Source organism: Lepeophtheirus salmonis, chromosome 5 (assembly GCF_016086655.4).
Source record: "Lepeophtheirus salmonis chromosome 5, UVic_Lsal_1.4, whole genome shotgun sequence".
NCBI classification, from domain to species: Eukaryota; Metazoa; Arthropoda; class Copepoda; order Siphonostomatoida; family Caligidae; genus Lepeophtheirus; species Lepeophtheirus salmonis.
Window position 1 is genome coordinate 21,489,780 of NC_052135.2, and position 13,665 is coordinate 21,503,444.

The 13,665-nt window shown below is 29.9% G+C and overlaps 2 protein-coding genes across 19 annotated transcripts; one reads left to right on the plus strand and one right to left on the minus strand.

Annotated features, from left to right (window-relative positions):
* Positions 1-1,586: 1,586 nt before the first annotated feature.
* On the minus strand, positions 1,587-4,442 carry LOC121118096 (metallophosphoesterase domain-containing protein 1). 3 transcript variants are annotated; one of them, XM_040712641.2, is made up of 2 exons: positions 4,285-4,442; positions 1,587-2,716 (listed from the first exon to the last, which is right to left on the minus strand). In XM_040712641.2, the coding sequence occupies exon 2, from the start codon at positions 2,699-2,701 to the stop codon at positions 1,970-1,972; it is 732 nt and encodes a 243-aa protein (XP_040568575.1). In that variant the 5' UTR covers positions 2,702-2,716; positions 4,285-4,442; the 3' UTR covers positions 1,587-1,969. The 3 variants fall into 3 exon arrangements, with proteins under 3 accessions (XP_040568575.1, XP_040568574.1, XP_040568576.1); XM_040712640.2 differs by having other exon boundaries at positions 3,915-4,425; XM_040712642.2 differs by lacking the exon at positions 4,285-4,442 and adding an exon at positions 2,865-3,422.
* A 2,144-nt stretch (positions 4,443-6,586) lies between these two features.
* LOC121117456 (piwi-like protein Ago3) lies at positions 6,587-12,895 on the plus strand. Of its 16 annotated transcripts, none has more exons than XM_071888378.1 (11): positions 6,587-7,124; positions 9,359-9,536; positions 9,603-9,674; positions 9,756-9,794; positions 9,878-9,955; positions 10,047-10,115; positions 10,177-10,572; positions 10,635-11,011; positions 11,074-11,683; positions 11,755-12,118; positions 12,173-12,895. In XM_071888378.1, exons 2-11 carry the CDS (start codon positions 9,400-9,402, stop codon positions 12,701-12,703), a joined length of 2,673 nt encoding a protein of 890 aa, XP_071744479.1. In that variant the 5' UTR covers positions 6,587-7,124; positions 9,359-9,399; the 3' UTR covers positions 12,704-12,895. The 16 variants fall into 16 exon arrangements, with proteins under 16 accessions (XP_071744479.1, XP_040567830.1, XP_040567835.1 ...); XM_040711896.2 differs by having other exon boundaries at positions 6,620-7,124; positions 9,348-9,536; XM_040711901.2 differs by having other exon boundaries at positions 7,001-7,124; positions 9,376-9,536.
* The last annotated feature ends 770 nt before the right edge of the window (positions 12,896-13,665 follow it).

Below are 13,665 nucleotides of genomic sequence, written 5' to 3' on the forward strand. Positions count from 1 at the left end.
CGTGTGCCATGTCGTTACAATTTATATTATATTCCCACAATAAAATTATTGAATGAAGAAAATGGACATGAAATACCATATTTAATATCTACAGCCCACAGGTTTTACAGGTGAAGCACTGGGCCCCAAAGTAGTTTAAACTCTTCGGCTGTCGCGTTTCTAACCCCAACTACCGATTGTTCAAGTGAACGGCTGCGCCCCGAGGTAGGTCAAATTTCATGGTCGTGGATTCTTTAATCATTTAACGCCTAGATGTACTTCAAAGTCTCTTTTTAGATAAACAAGTGTAGCATTAATTTCCAAGTCTATATCTTCTACTTAATTGTGATAAATGCTAGTTTATGATCAATATAAGGAATATGTTTTTAAAAGGAAATTATATATATATTTTCTATGTTTAGAATATTTTATTATTTTTTATAAATTTCTAGTGTTATTATTTACAGTCATTCACCCGAATGTACTTTCAAAGCCATGGTACATATATGTATATAACTGTATGTTGTATATATTTTTTAAATAATGTTAAAAAAATGAATATAAATGGTATTCACACCAGTCAATGCCCTAAGATATTTGCTTATTACTTCCAATCTCGTAAGACAATTTATCTCAGAAGTGTGGAAGTTAATGTGTAGTAATCTCCAGATCAATTGTAAATATAGCACCCCTTATCATCCACAGGCTAATGTACTAATTGAGAAAACACATAGGGTATTAAAAGAAGCATTGAGAGCACACCAAATTGAGACTCAAGAATGTTGGGTAAATGCACTACATAGAGTGTTATTCGATCTAAGAACGACTCCTAGAAGTGATACAGGTGTTTTCCGGCCCAAGAAGTTTTTGGAGAAGAAATCCGATCTCTATCTCGCCTGGATGAAGAATAAAAGTAGTGATCCTAGGCATAGGCATCATATTTCGGTTAATGATGGAATTTCATCCGAGGAAAAGAAACTACGTCAATCAACTAAAGCGTTCATCATGATTGCTCCTATTAAGGGACTGCTAAATACTCCCATGAAGGTTCATTCGAAATTTTATAAAAGTACAAAGGCTACTGAATAGGAGAGGAACTCGAACAAAGCAATCCATCAATAGATTGAAAGCTGCCTATGTGTCTCAATAGTTCTTATTTATTTAATTTTGGGTTTTATTTTATTTTATAATTGTTACTCTCGTGGCTCGAGCCAAAAGGGGGAGGCTATTATAGCGATTAGCTACACCGGTAAATATGATAGGGATTCCCCTAAGGACTTTATCGTTGAATAATGATGTATATAGATTTTACTAGAATAAATCAGTATGTTTTATGAGTCTAAGTTAGTAAGACCTCTTATTGAAACAGCCAAATATTTATCAATAAATTTAATTTTTCGGCAAATTGTCCCAAATGTCTCTTCGGCAAATTGTCCTAGACCCCTTATTAATATTTATATTGACATCATTTGTCAATTTTGTAACTCAATATTTAGTGAAAATGTTTTATCACAAGAAGACCAAAAAGAAAGGATCTAATCTTGATTTGTAAAGATATCTTTAAATACAAAAAAGGACTAAACACATTAATGAAAGAGTCTCAACAATTTAAAAATATAACTTTATTACATACTTATAAAGATTAAACCAAGTATTCAGTAATTAGATTAAGAAGTAAAATAAAGAAGTATAAATGAATAAGACGTCTGTGATAGACTTAATAATAATATTAAAGTGTACTGTCACCTCAAATTAAACACAACTTATTTTTTACTAAAATCTGGCATGAACTTAAAGAAATATCGGATGCGATGGAGTTCAATTTCCATGCAAAATTGATAAATAATTACGATTATTCAACCTAAAGATTTAAATGAATGATAATTAAAAATGATGTGTATAGTGATATCGTACGAACAGGAAAAAACGAAGAAATGCTTTATAGATATGACAACTTAACAGATTTTTAAAGCCTAGACAGAAAGTTAAATTAATCTGCTTTTGAGAAACCTTCGGGAATAGGAACATCAATAACGATGGGTTTATTATTTGGAACATAATTTACATTACATGTAGAGGCATTTATAAAAACTATTTTACCATCAGATCGAACACCATAGCCTTCGTGAATATGCCCATAAATGTGATACTTCGGTTTGACTCGACGTTGGACCGTATTGAGAAGCTCAACACATCCTGCTCGAACACCAGTAGAGCAATGGTCCCCATAGCCTACAGGAGGACTATGAGTTATGAGTATATCTGTATCATCAGGTATTAGATCCCATTTATCTAAACATTTGGATCCCCTTTTCAAGTTAAATGCCCAACCTCCAAACTCTGGTTGCCAAGGGGTTCCATAGATTTTTAACCCATATACTGTCACATAAGAATCTTGTAAATAAACACAATTTGTCAACTCCTTGCGGATATCTTCCTTCGTAAATGACTCTTTAGTCTCATCATTCTTCTTCAAGAAATGTCCAATGTCAATCCCAATTTGACGAGATTCATTGTTAGGATGATAGCTTTCATCTAAAGATAGCTCATGATTACCCGCTATGATGATCTTGTGTTTATGTTTTAGTTGGCTGAGCCAAGAGTTGAATTCTTTTACTTCTTTGAAAGCTCCAGAGCGAGTAAAATCTCCAGCATGAATGAAAATATCGCCTTCCGGTATTTCTCGTGTTATATGCGATGTGAGAGAATGAGTATCACTCATACAAACGATACGGGCCTAAAAAATTAATAACTAATTAAGAGTCACATATTAAAAAGAATAATTTTCTAAAAAATCCGAGCATTTATATTAATAATGAGATTATGTATGTGCTTTTGATTGAATGAAACATAACATTTTATAACACTGAAATAAAAATGCGTACTAAATGATTCAAAAAAACTAAAAAACTTCGGGTTTCATTTTGAAGAAAAATAAGGTCAAAAGTATTGAAGTCTATTTTTCTAAACAAGTAAATAAGACAACAGCATTTTTCCTAGAGTCTTATTATTTTCTTTACTACAAGGTTATTAATTTTCTTTAAATAAATATTATGGATGAATCCGCTTTACTTTACCCAGAAAACCATCCAACTAGAAAATTGAGATCATAAAATGCATTTTAAACCGCTTTCGTTTATTCTTAAGAGATAAAAAATGGGATATCAAAGTGAGAAGATAATCTTTGTTAAGTAAATAATTAATTGATCGTTACTGTAATATTCCAAAATTAATATTTTCTCTAGATAAAATGGTCGTGGATAAGTACAGAATATACTTGATTTTTTTAAGGATTTCAAGAATCCATAAAAACGTCTATTTTTTCTAAAAATGCTAGGCAATGTTACTATCATATCCATTATAATATATAAAACCAAATAAAAAAAATAGAGATAAACGTTCAACTATTATTAAAAATAATTATATATACATATGTGGTGCGTCAATGTAAAAACAATCTTGAATAAGAAAAAGAGAAAATCCCAATTTATATTTTTTTACTTGATATATATATACTGGCCAATATTTTACAGACATATTTATGGCCATTATAGGATTTGTATTCAAATGTATGGCATGAATTAAAATATCTAACAATTTTAACTATTGCTTCGAACCTTTTTTCGATTTAAAAGACTTACATTGGCTCCAATATAGCCTTTCAAATAAAAGCTATCAATGTATCATTATTTTATTGAGAAATCTATTTTGGCTACTGTAAATGCAATTTGCGGCACACCCAAAAGGTTAGTAAGAATAATTTATGGATATAAATTGAGGATTATTCGTTCAAGAATACGAATGCAATTTTGAGAACAATAATTCTAGCTGGGTTTAAGTTGACGGACCACATATATGATATAAAGTCGAACTTTTAATCAAATTTCCATAATAATACAATCAAACATAACTACAAAATCAAATAAATAACAAACCTTGCGATCTCCGGGAGGATCTTTGGGATTTTTTACTTTAAACCTCATAACATGTTGATGAGGTTTCATGGTCTCCCATGCCTGAGTAGGATTAATTGTAAGTGGATGCACTCCAATATCCATTTTTAAATGAATAATTACTTAGTCATATGTTATTATATAATTATACATATTAAGTTAATAGAGTTGAGGAATAAACATCCACTATATATTAATATTATTTATATTTGATACAATAAATATATTTAATAAATAATATAAATTCTGTTATATTAACTGGAATAAAAAAGAGGAGACGTAACAATATTCTAAGTTATATATACAATGTTCTTTTCTGCTGTATAAAATATTGGCACCCGACAACACTGACCTTCCCGAAGAATCCAAATGAAATTGTCAATTGATGATTATAGTGTATAATTCAATCTATAATATAAATTCTGTAAAGAAGAATGCTGATGAAAATAATGACGTCATTAAATACATAAAGTATGAATGTACAGCTTATGGAAAAATTATAATATACCAGGACGAGTACACATGTTATATATATATATGCCCTGTGTTGAGAGTATATTCATATACACTCACGTCTTCCTGCTAACTCTCTTTTTAGGGCGAGGCCATGGATATATTAATTATCATATATTCTCTATAGAATATACGCAAAGCTTAAAAGAAAAAAGCAAAACGAATACCACGTGATCAATATTTATAGAAGTTACTGGCCGAGGCGACACTTTTTTTCCCACTAAGATCGAGTGATGCATCAGAATATTAATTATTAGTTATTTACTGACCGACTATAAAAAAGAACTTGCCGTAAGACTCTGTATATGACCAAATTTTTTCGTCTCAATATAAAGACTGATTTTTTTCGGTCTCAATCTGTAGATCGAATTTCTCTCCTATCTTGATGTATATGAGCTGTAAAAATATGACGTTATTGTACCGATATTCCAGGCTTGGACATCGAATGGAAAAACGATTTTTTTCACTCTTTCCGTTCCTTTTTTGAACGATGAATGGAAAAAATATATGAACGCCGTTCATTTTGACGTTCACTTTCTCATTATCAATAAGAAGTAGTTTTTTGAATATTTTTTCTGAAGATTACAACATCTTTTTATATTGATTATCCTATAGACTATAGTATATAATTTTTTATGTGTTGTGTGATACTGATTTATGCTTCAGTATCTGTATGTCTCACTTAGTAACAGAAAAAGGAAGAATGTCATTAAATACGAATTAAAAAAGGGAATGAGGAAGAAGATAAGCGAGTTAGTCTTAGTATGGATCTTCAATCTTCATTATATTTATGGTTGAAGAAGGAACATGGCAAGTTAGCAATGGCAATGACAATAAATAAATCAGAAGCAGTGGCGGCGATAGGAATTTTTTTATGGGGGTTCTAAAGGGATGCTTTAAAATACAATGGGAATTCTTTCTATACTATAAGTCATTAGAATCAGATCCCTATAAGTATAAGGCTATTGTCATAGGTCATACAAGCTATTACTCTTTTATAATTGGACTAAGATCATATGAGTTTACCAACAGGAATTTTTCATAAAAATTGATGTTTATCACCACAAGGTGATTGGAGCTTGTGCTCCTTCAGATAGTATAAGAACTCATTGTCAAAACATTCAAATATTATATAGCAAATATCATTTTTGTCTTCCATAATAATGTGATTTTAGGGGCCTAGTTGATAATGAGGATATTCAACGTAGTTCTAATTTTATGAATATGAAGTCTGGAAATGCGAAATAGTTCATTGTTATAATAATTCATCAATCTCAATTTTAACTCTTAGGAAGGAGTATAAATGCATGAATTCTATAAGAACATTATGAAGAACATTTTCATAATTGATTTTTTCTTATAAATTCCTAATATTCTCGTTTGTTCTCGTAAATATTTATTTTAATAAAAAAATGCTTAGAATATCTAAGACAAATAAACATGTAATCAATGAAGTATCATTTATTCTACGTAATATTAAATAATATTAAAATTAAGTCTTTAAACCTATTATTGATATTATTCAAATTCGCGATTCTTAAACTGAATAAGATATGGCGTCTATCAAAGTATTCAAGGCAAGTCGACCAAGTAGGATTCATTTTCACTTCACGGAGGAAATTTGACAACACTGTAAACTGTTTAAGTATAAGTTCATCCAAGTAATGGGAAAACTTTGTGTCACGCCTGGATGCCTTCGTGGCTACAGGCTAACTAAATCTGAGAAGAAGGATCCTCCTCCTACTAAAAGATGTTTCCATATTTTTCCAAAGGATAAGAAATGACGAAGTCTATGGACCAAAGCACTCTCTTTTAACAATTAGCCATTAGGAGCCTTCAAAATATTCTGCTGTATGTGACTCTCATTTTTTATCTTTTGACTATAAAATTCAATCTGAGGATTAGAACAACTATTCAAGTAAGGATATCTCTATAAAAATATTAAACAAGGATGATACATCAACACAGTTTCCAAACTTGCCCTCCTATTTTTCAAGCCAGCCAAAATAGTGAAGAGCAAAGCATCTCTTTCTTCCACTCGTATAACTTATAATCATATAATCAGAGCTATCTTATCTATTAAATAATATAATATCATTTGAATGAAACTGATACTAAATAATCTTGTACATACACGAACTGAAGTTGATACTTTATTTTTTAAGGGCAGATTTATACGTTGAAATAATTAATTCCGTTATTTTTTGACGATTTACTTTAGAAAACCTTTTAAAAAATATCTACTTTGATTTTGAGCTGTGAACGTTAAGTGAGTCTATAATTTTCCCCTAAAAACAATTTTTGGGGTTTTAAAATGCTAACCCGAAATATAAGAGTTAAATAAAACACCACTTGATGTTGTTAAAAACTACAACAACGATAAACTATTACTTTTTTATAAAATCAATCATCATATGAGTTTACCAACAGGAATTTGTCATACAAATTTACGCCACCACAACAGGTTGCGTGATTGGAGCTTGTGCTCTTCCATATAGTATAATTACTCATTAGTTTTGATCCTTTTGTTGTTTGCATTCATCAGCTGTATCTCCCTTGAATTTTTTCCTCGAGTAAGCATTCTATATTTTTTATCTCTATGCTCTAGATAGTATTATTTATAATTTAAAAATTATAAGTCATTGCTGGGGCGTTCCGTATGACGTCATAAGTTACAAGGTACGTCACTCTATACTTATACCCAAGGACACTACAAATACATTTCTATTAACCTTGCTTTAACTATTATTTACACAAAGCAGCTATAAATGTGATATGATATGGTATGGATGATCCAAGGACTACTAGTAGACTATACAAATTATATAGTCTAGTATAATATATATATATGTGGACGTAGCTAATGAGTTCTACAAATATCTGGAGTGAACTAAGGGTCAATCATTTAACCTCATGTAGAGGGATGTGTATTTTTATGGTTAAAAATCAAATGGCAATACCTAATTGACTTTCTACAATATTACTCCATTTTTATTTCAACAGCATCAGAAAATCTATGTGAAGTCAATTCCACCAAGAAATTTTTTTTAAACTGAAATAAATATGTTTTTGATTATAAAAACTTGCGTAGAGTATACTTTTTAGCCTGGAATTTCCACAAACATTCCCTTTAACAATTTTACACAAGACAATTACAAAAAATTACCAAAAGTAAAGTTTAAATCGAACATTTTATCCGTTAAAGTTAGAAGTCATCTTTTTCGCGATGGATGTACAATATATATAACGTAAATCTTTAGTAAAGCATTAAGAAAGAAAGAGAGGATCGAAGGGTTGAATGATAATTATTTGATTAATAGTATTATTTTCATTTTTTCACTGAATATTATGAATTAATTTTGCCTTATAGCATATTTGCTATGTGTTTTTAAAGGGCTGATTTTAATATATTAATCATTACAAGTATTTTTAATATTTTATTTTTAATTATGAAATGTACACGTCACAGTATTTTGTATATTTTTTGAATATATTATAAACCGAAAAGACATTTCAAAAGTTGAATAATAACACTGCAATTATTTATTGCATATATATGCCAGAAAATTTATGATTTTTTATAGGCGCAACTTCATTTTGCCTATGATTTAATACATTAAATTATTTTATTAAGTATTTTTACACTAACTATAATTTAAAAAGATTTTATGAAGGTTTTCTAAAATGGTTTGTTGTAAAATAATAGGAATTCAATTACTGCTTAGCAAAATGACATATTCTAACAAAAATACTTTCCAGGATTTAATTCTTAAAATTTAATTTTCTATTCAAACATTTCTATGATTATTACCGTAAAAAATATATATGTATTAGAAACAAATAGCAAAATAATAATGTATGAACAAAGGTTCATAATTTATATTAACTTCAGCAAAATAAGCGAATGTGAAAACATTAAACTCGCTACCCTATCAAACCAAATAAATAATAATTTTCAGTGATGAAATGAAAATGGAACTGACGCAATACTGTCTAATATTATTAATCATCATTCAACCCTTTGATCCTGTCTCTCTTTCTTTATACCATATTAAGATTTACGTTATATATATTGTACGTCCTTTCCCAAAAAGATGACTCCTAACTCTAACGGATAAAATGTTCGATCTAAACTTCACTTTTAGTAATTATTTTGTAGAAAATTTTTAAAGGGAATGTCTGTAGCAATTTCATATTAAAAAATATACTCTACGTAAGTTTTTTTAATCAAAAAACATATTTATATCAGTTCAAAAAATGTTGTCTTGGTGGAAGATATATAAAGTGTAGCACGTGACTTCACATAGCTTTTGTAATACAAATTGAGTAATATTGTACAAAGTCAAGTAGGTTTTGGCATTTGAACCATAAAAATACACATCCCTCTACATGAGGTTAAGTGATTGACCCTGGGTTCACTCCAGATATTTGTAGAACTCATAGACATATTTTCATCCCATGCATGGTGTTTATTGTTTAAAAATAAAAGAAGGATAGATAAACAAAGCGCAGCCTACAATAATAGTAAAATCATACGATACAATTATAGAAGTAGAAAAAAGGAATTCGGAATTTCTGTCGAAAAAATCAAATTACTCGGTTACTATCGAATAAATATTGTAAATCACTGAAAACAAAACAAATAAAGCTACATCAAATAAAGTTAATAATCGCCTTAAATTTTTTTTTTTTTTTTTGGAATCCTTTAACACACCTATATAAACATTAAATATTTATATTATTATATTAATTAATATAGATTGTCCATTTTCATATATATTAATAATTTAATATATGCATGATTATATGAATTGTCAAGTAAAGTACAAGGAGTTGTGAATTTATATTAATTTTAATCTAGTAATTTATAATATTAGTTATTAATATATATATGATTATTAGTATTATTTAAGGAAAAAATCGGTTACAGGAAATTTAAGGTTGAATAGGAACCATGTTTGGGAGTCGTGGACGTGGTTTTGCAATTGCAGCAGCTCTTCATAAAGCCAGAGAAGAAGAAAAGCTCAGACAAGTGGGACATTTGGGACCTACTGCAGCACGTTTGAATAATATTAATAATGGGATGAAAGAGTGAGAGCCGAGAGATCGTTTCGAAAATACTAATTTATTTTATTCAATTTTTTTTTCCTATTCTAGGGAGTCATCGAGTATTTCATCTTCTTCTACAGAGTCTCTTTGCCAGTATACTTCGAAAATAAAAATTAGCCGGTAATGATTTGTATCTTAAGAAGCATTGATACTTCATAAGATACGAATATAATTATGCAAAATCATTATTTTTATTTATAGGAATACGAATGAACGTAATGGAAGTGAAGAGGTATCAAGGTGAGTTGGCTTTTGTTTTGGAATTTAAGTATTTACTAATTACTATGCTGACTTTTAGTTATCTCTTTTTTCTTGCATTTTAGACATACCAGCGAAGAATCTCTGGAATCATATAAAAATGATAGAAGTTTGAGCAGATCTGATTTTTCTACAACGGATAAGTAAATATTTATATATTTAATAGTTTATTCTCAAATTAATACCATACATAATATGACTTCACTTAAAAATATTGATATATATTTAATATAGGTATAGGGATGAAAATATTAGTGAGAAAAAGTTTGAAAATAATTTATGGTATGGAAGTAGTGGTGAAAAGTAAGTTTCCAAATTTAAAATCTATTCCGTATATTGGTTGATAATATCTAATGTTATACAGGATAGATTTACTCACCAATTGTATTGAATTACACGTAAGCAAAGAACGTCAGCAAGCTGGATTTTTTGAACATCAAGTACGGTTTGAGCCTGAATTAGATTCCCGCTCTCTTAGACGAAAAATATTAAATAGTCGGCAAGATTTATTAGGACCTGCTATTATTTTTGACGGATTTTCACTTTTTCTACCTTCTCGCTGTAGACATGATTATATCGAATCAAAAAATAAAAAGCACAAAATCTACATAAATTTTATCAAGAATAGAAATTACAAAGATGCAAATAATGTAACAATTTTTAATCTACTCATTAAGCAAGTTTGTTCAGCATTGAATATGGTTCAAATCAGAAAAAACTATTTTCTCCCCTCCAGGGCACAGATAATTGAAAAGCACAAGTATACATAATTTATATGCCAGTTGTTTTTTCATAAAATACAACATTTATATATGTTCTTAGGTTAGAGGTCTGGCCTGGATATGTCATGTCTGTTAATGATTATGGTTCATCTGGATTACTTTTACAATGTGATATGAAATCAAAAATCCTTCGAACTCAAACTGTTCATGATGTGATTAGAGATATTATCACCAATTGTCGAGAAGGTCAAAATTCAGATATTCAAGCAAAAATAAAAAAAACTTTAATTGGTCAGTGCGTCCTAACAAAGTATAATAATAAGTCATATCGCGTTGATGATGTTGACTTTTATATGAATCCTGCTTCTACCTTTGATATGAATGGCACTCAAGAAAGTTTTAAAAATTATTATGATCAACATTATCAAATTACAGTAAAGGATATGGGACAACCCCTGTTGATTCATCATCCAAAAAGTAAATATTTTTAGAAATTCTCAGATCCAATGTATTTAATTTTTTCTATATTTTTCTAATAGTACCGCGTATTATTGACCAGAATTCTAGGTCTAATTATGGTCTTATTTGTCTTATACCCGAACTTTGTTACATGACTGGATTAAGTGATCCAATGAGAAGTAATTTTTCTCTGATGAAAGACTTATCTACGGTTACAAAAATGTCTCCATTCCAGAGAAAAAATAGGATCCAAAAATTCTTGGAAGAAGTCCGGAGTAACAGTGACGCTCAAAATATTCTTCAAAAATGGGGTCTCAATGTAGCGACAAAGGCTTTTCCTCTAGAGGGACGCATACTTCAGCCCTATATCATTCGCTTTGGAGAAGGTTATAAAATAGAAGCATGTGGAGATTTTTCTGCGGGTACTCTCAGAATGCCTGTAGTAGGACCTGTAAGTGTAGAAAATTGGCTGCTTCTCTTTGATCAGCGTAACAGAGAATACGCAAAATCATTCGTGTCTTTCTACAATGAAGCCTCTAAAGATTTGAAAATTACAGTATCAGAGCCTCAAATAATTCCTTTGTCTGTTGGGAGGACAGATGAATTTGTAAAAAAAATCCGGAGTCACTTGCAAAGAGATAACTCCATTCAATTAGTCGTAACCATTGTTGATTCTCCTAGATCTGATTTGTAAGTATAATGATACGATCGGATCATAATATACTGAATTATACAACTAATTTGTATTCAAAATGTTATAGATATTCTGCCGTTAAAAAGGTATGCCTTGTAGATCACTCAGTTGCATCGCAATTTATTCTAAGAAAGACTCTTTGTCCTACCAAAAACTTACGTAATATTGTTAAAAAGATTGCTTTACAAATAAATTGTAAATTGGGAGGAAAGCTCTGGGATGGACATTCCCCCTATAAAAATGCGATGATTGTTGGGATTGATGTTTATCATGATCCAGATCGGCAGCACCAATCTTGCCTGGGCTTTGTGGCCTCTCTCAACACTTCCTTCACACAATGGTATTCAACTACTGAGAGACATTCTAATAATGAAGAGATCGCTAATGCACTTGGAAAATGCATTTATAGAGCTATTAAAGAATATAAACAAGTAATCCCATTTATTAGTAATAATTTTTTGCAAATACTTATTTTATCTTTACAGCAAAATCATTGTATCCCTTCACGTATCGTGGTATACAGAGATGGAGTTGGAGACGGTCGTATGAATATGGTAAATGAGTTTGAAGTGCCACAAATGCTTAAAATGTATCGTTCTTTAAGTCCAGATTCTTCGACTCCTTTGAAATTTACTTTAATTATTGTCTCAAAACGAGTGAACACAAAGGTTATTGTGTTAAATGAAAAATCTGCATTTAATCCTCCTCAAGGAACCGTTGTTGATCATTCTATTACTGAAAATCGAACCTATCCTAATTTTTATCTTGTGTCTCAAAAAGTTGGTGAGGGAACAGTTACTCCCACTCATTATACAATCGCTTATGATAATTCTGATTTATCAGCCGAACATGCCCAAAAACTGTCATATTGGTTAACTTATATGTATTATAACTGGCCTGGAGCTATTCGTGTCCCTGTACCTTGTCAATATGCTCATAAACTAGCTGCTCTTGTTGGGGAATTTATAGGAAAGGAAACAAATCCTGCACTAAGCAATAAATTGTTCTTTTTGTGAGCATAATAAATTTTTAATCGTACATATTTTTACTTTTAAAAGTTGTTTTCCAATGGAATACTAAAATTAATATTATGAAATGTATTAAATTTAAGTTGATTGTTTTCCAATGGACTTAATCTATTTTAAGACTTTTTATAAATTCATATGTTTTTATCGTAATCAGTCATGGAATAAAATTAATTATCCTAATTCAGTGCCATATTATATTTGTTGTAATTATGAAGAGGTTTGTAAATTTAAAAAAAAAATCAAAGATTTATTATCTTAATTATACAATCTAACTCCTCAACGTTATCCCAAATCACATGAAATTACATTAATATTTATTTCTTGTCAATTGTCTCAGTTCTGACTTATTTCAGTGGTAGTACACGACATTATCCGGAGTTATTATACTTTGATTAAGAGGAAAACATTGCTTTAATAATATAGTTGATAACTCCCAAATAAATAATTTATATTACTCTAAAATGTCTCTTAAGTATCTTGTATTTCTCAAGAGTAGTTCTAGACCGTTATTGAGTCACTAAGTGAACTTAAACAAAATGAGGGATAAGAACAGAGATAATAATCGGATTGATGAATAATTACCTTTCACTAAAAAGCTGTAAGTTTCAAATGAAGGGATTTTTTCATACTCTAAATAATCTTTACAAGCCAATTCCATTCTTTGTCTCAATTTCTTTAAGTAAGCTGAAGTAGCCGTAGATACGGGTGGTCTCCTTGATGTTAAGAGAGCTGGAATGGATAAATAGCTGGGTTAGTTTGGGTTAAATGGAAGTAAAGGCATTTTCTTTAAACCGCGGCCTTTTCACTTTCCCATCTCGGATTTCCTTTTTCTTTCTACTAGAATTCGAGTCATTTGACTCATAAGTGAAATCATAAAGGGGGGAAATGAAGTGAACACACGATTATATGTATATCTTTTAAATCTTCTTGATAATCCTAATTGTACCGAA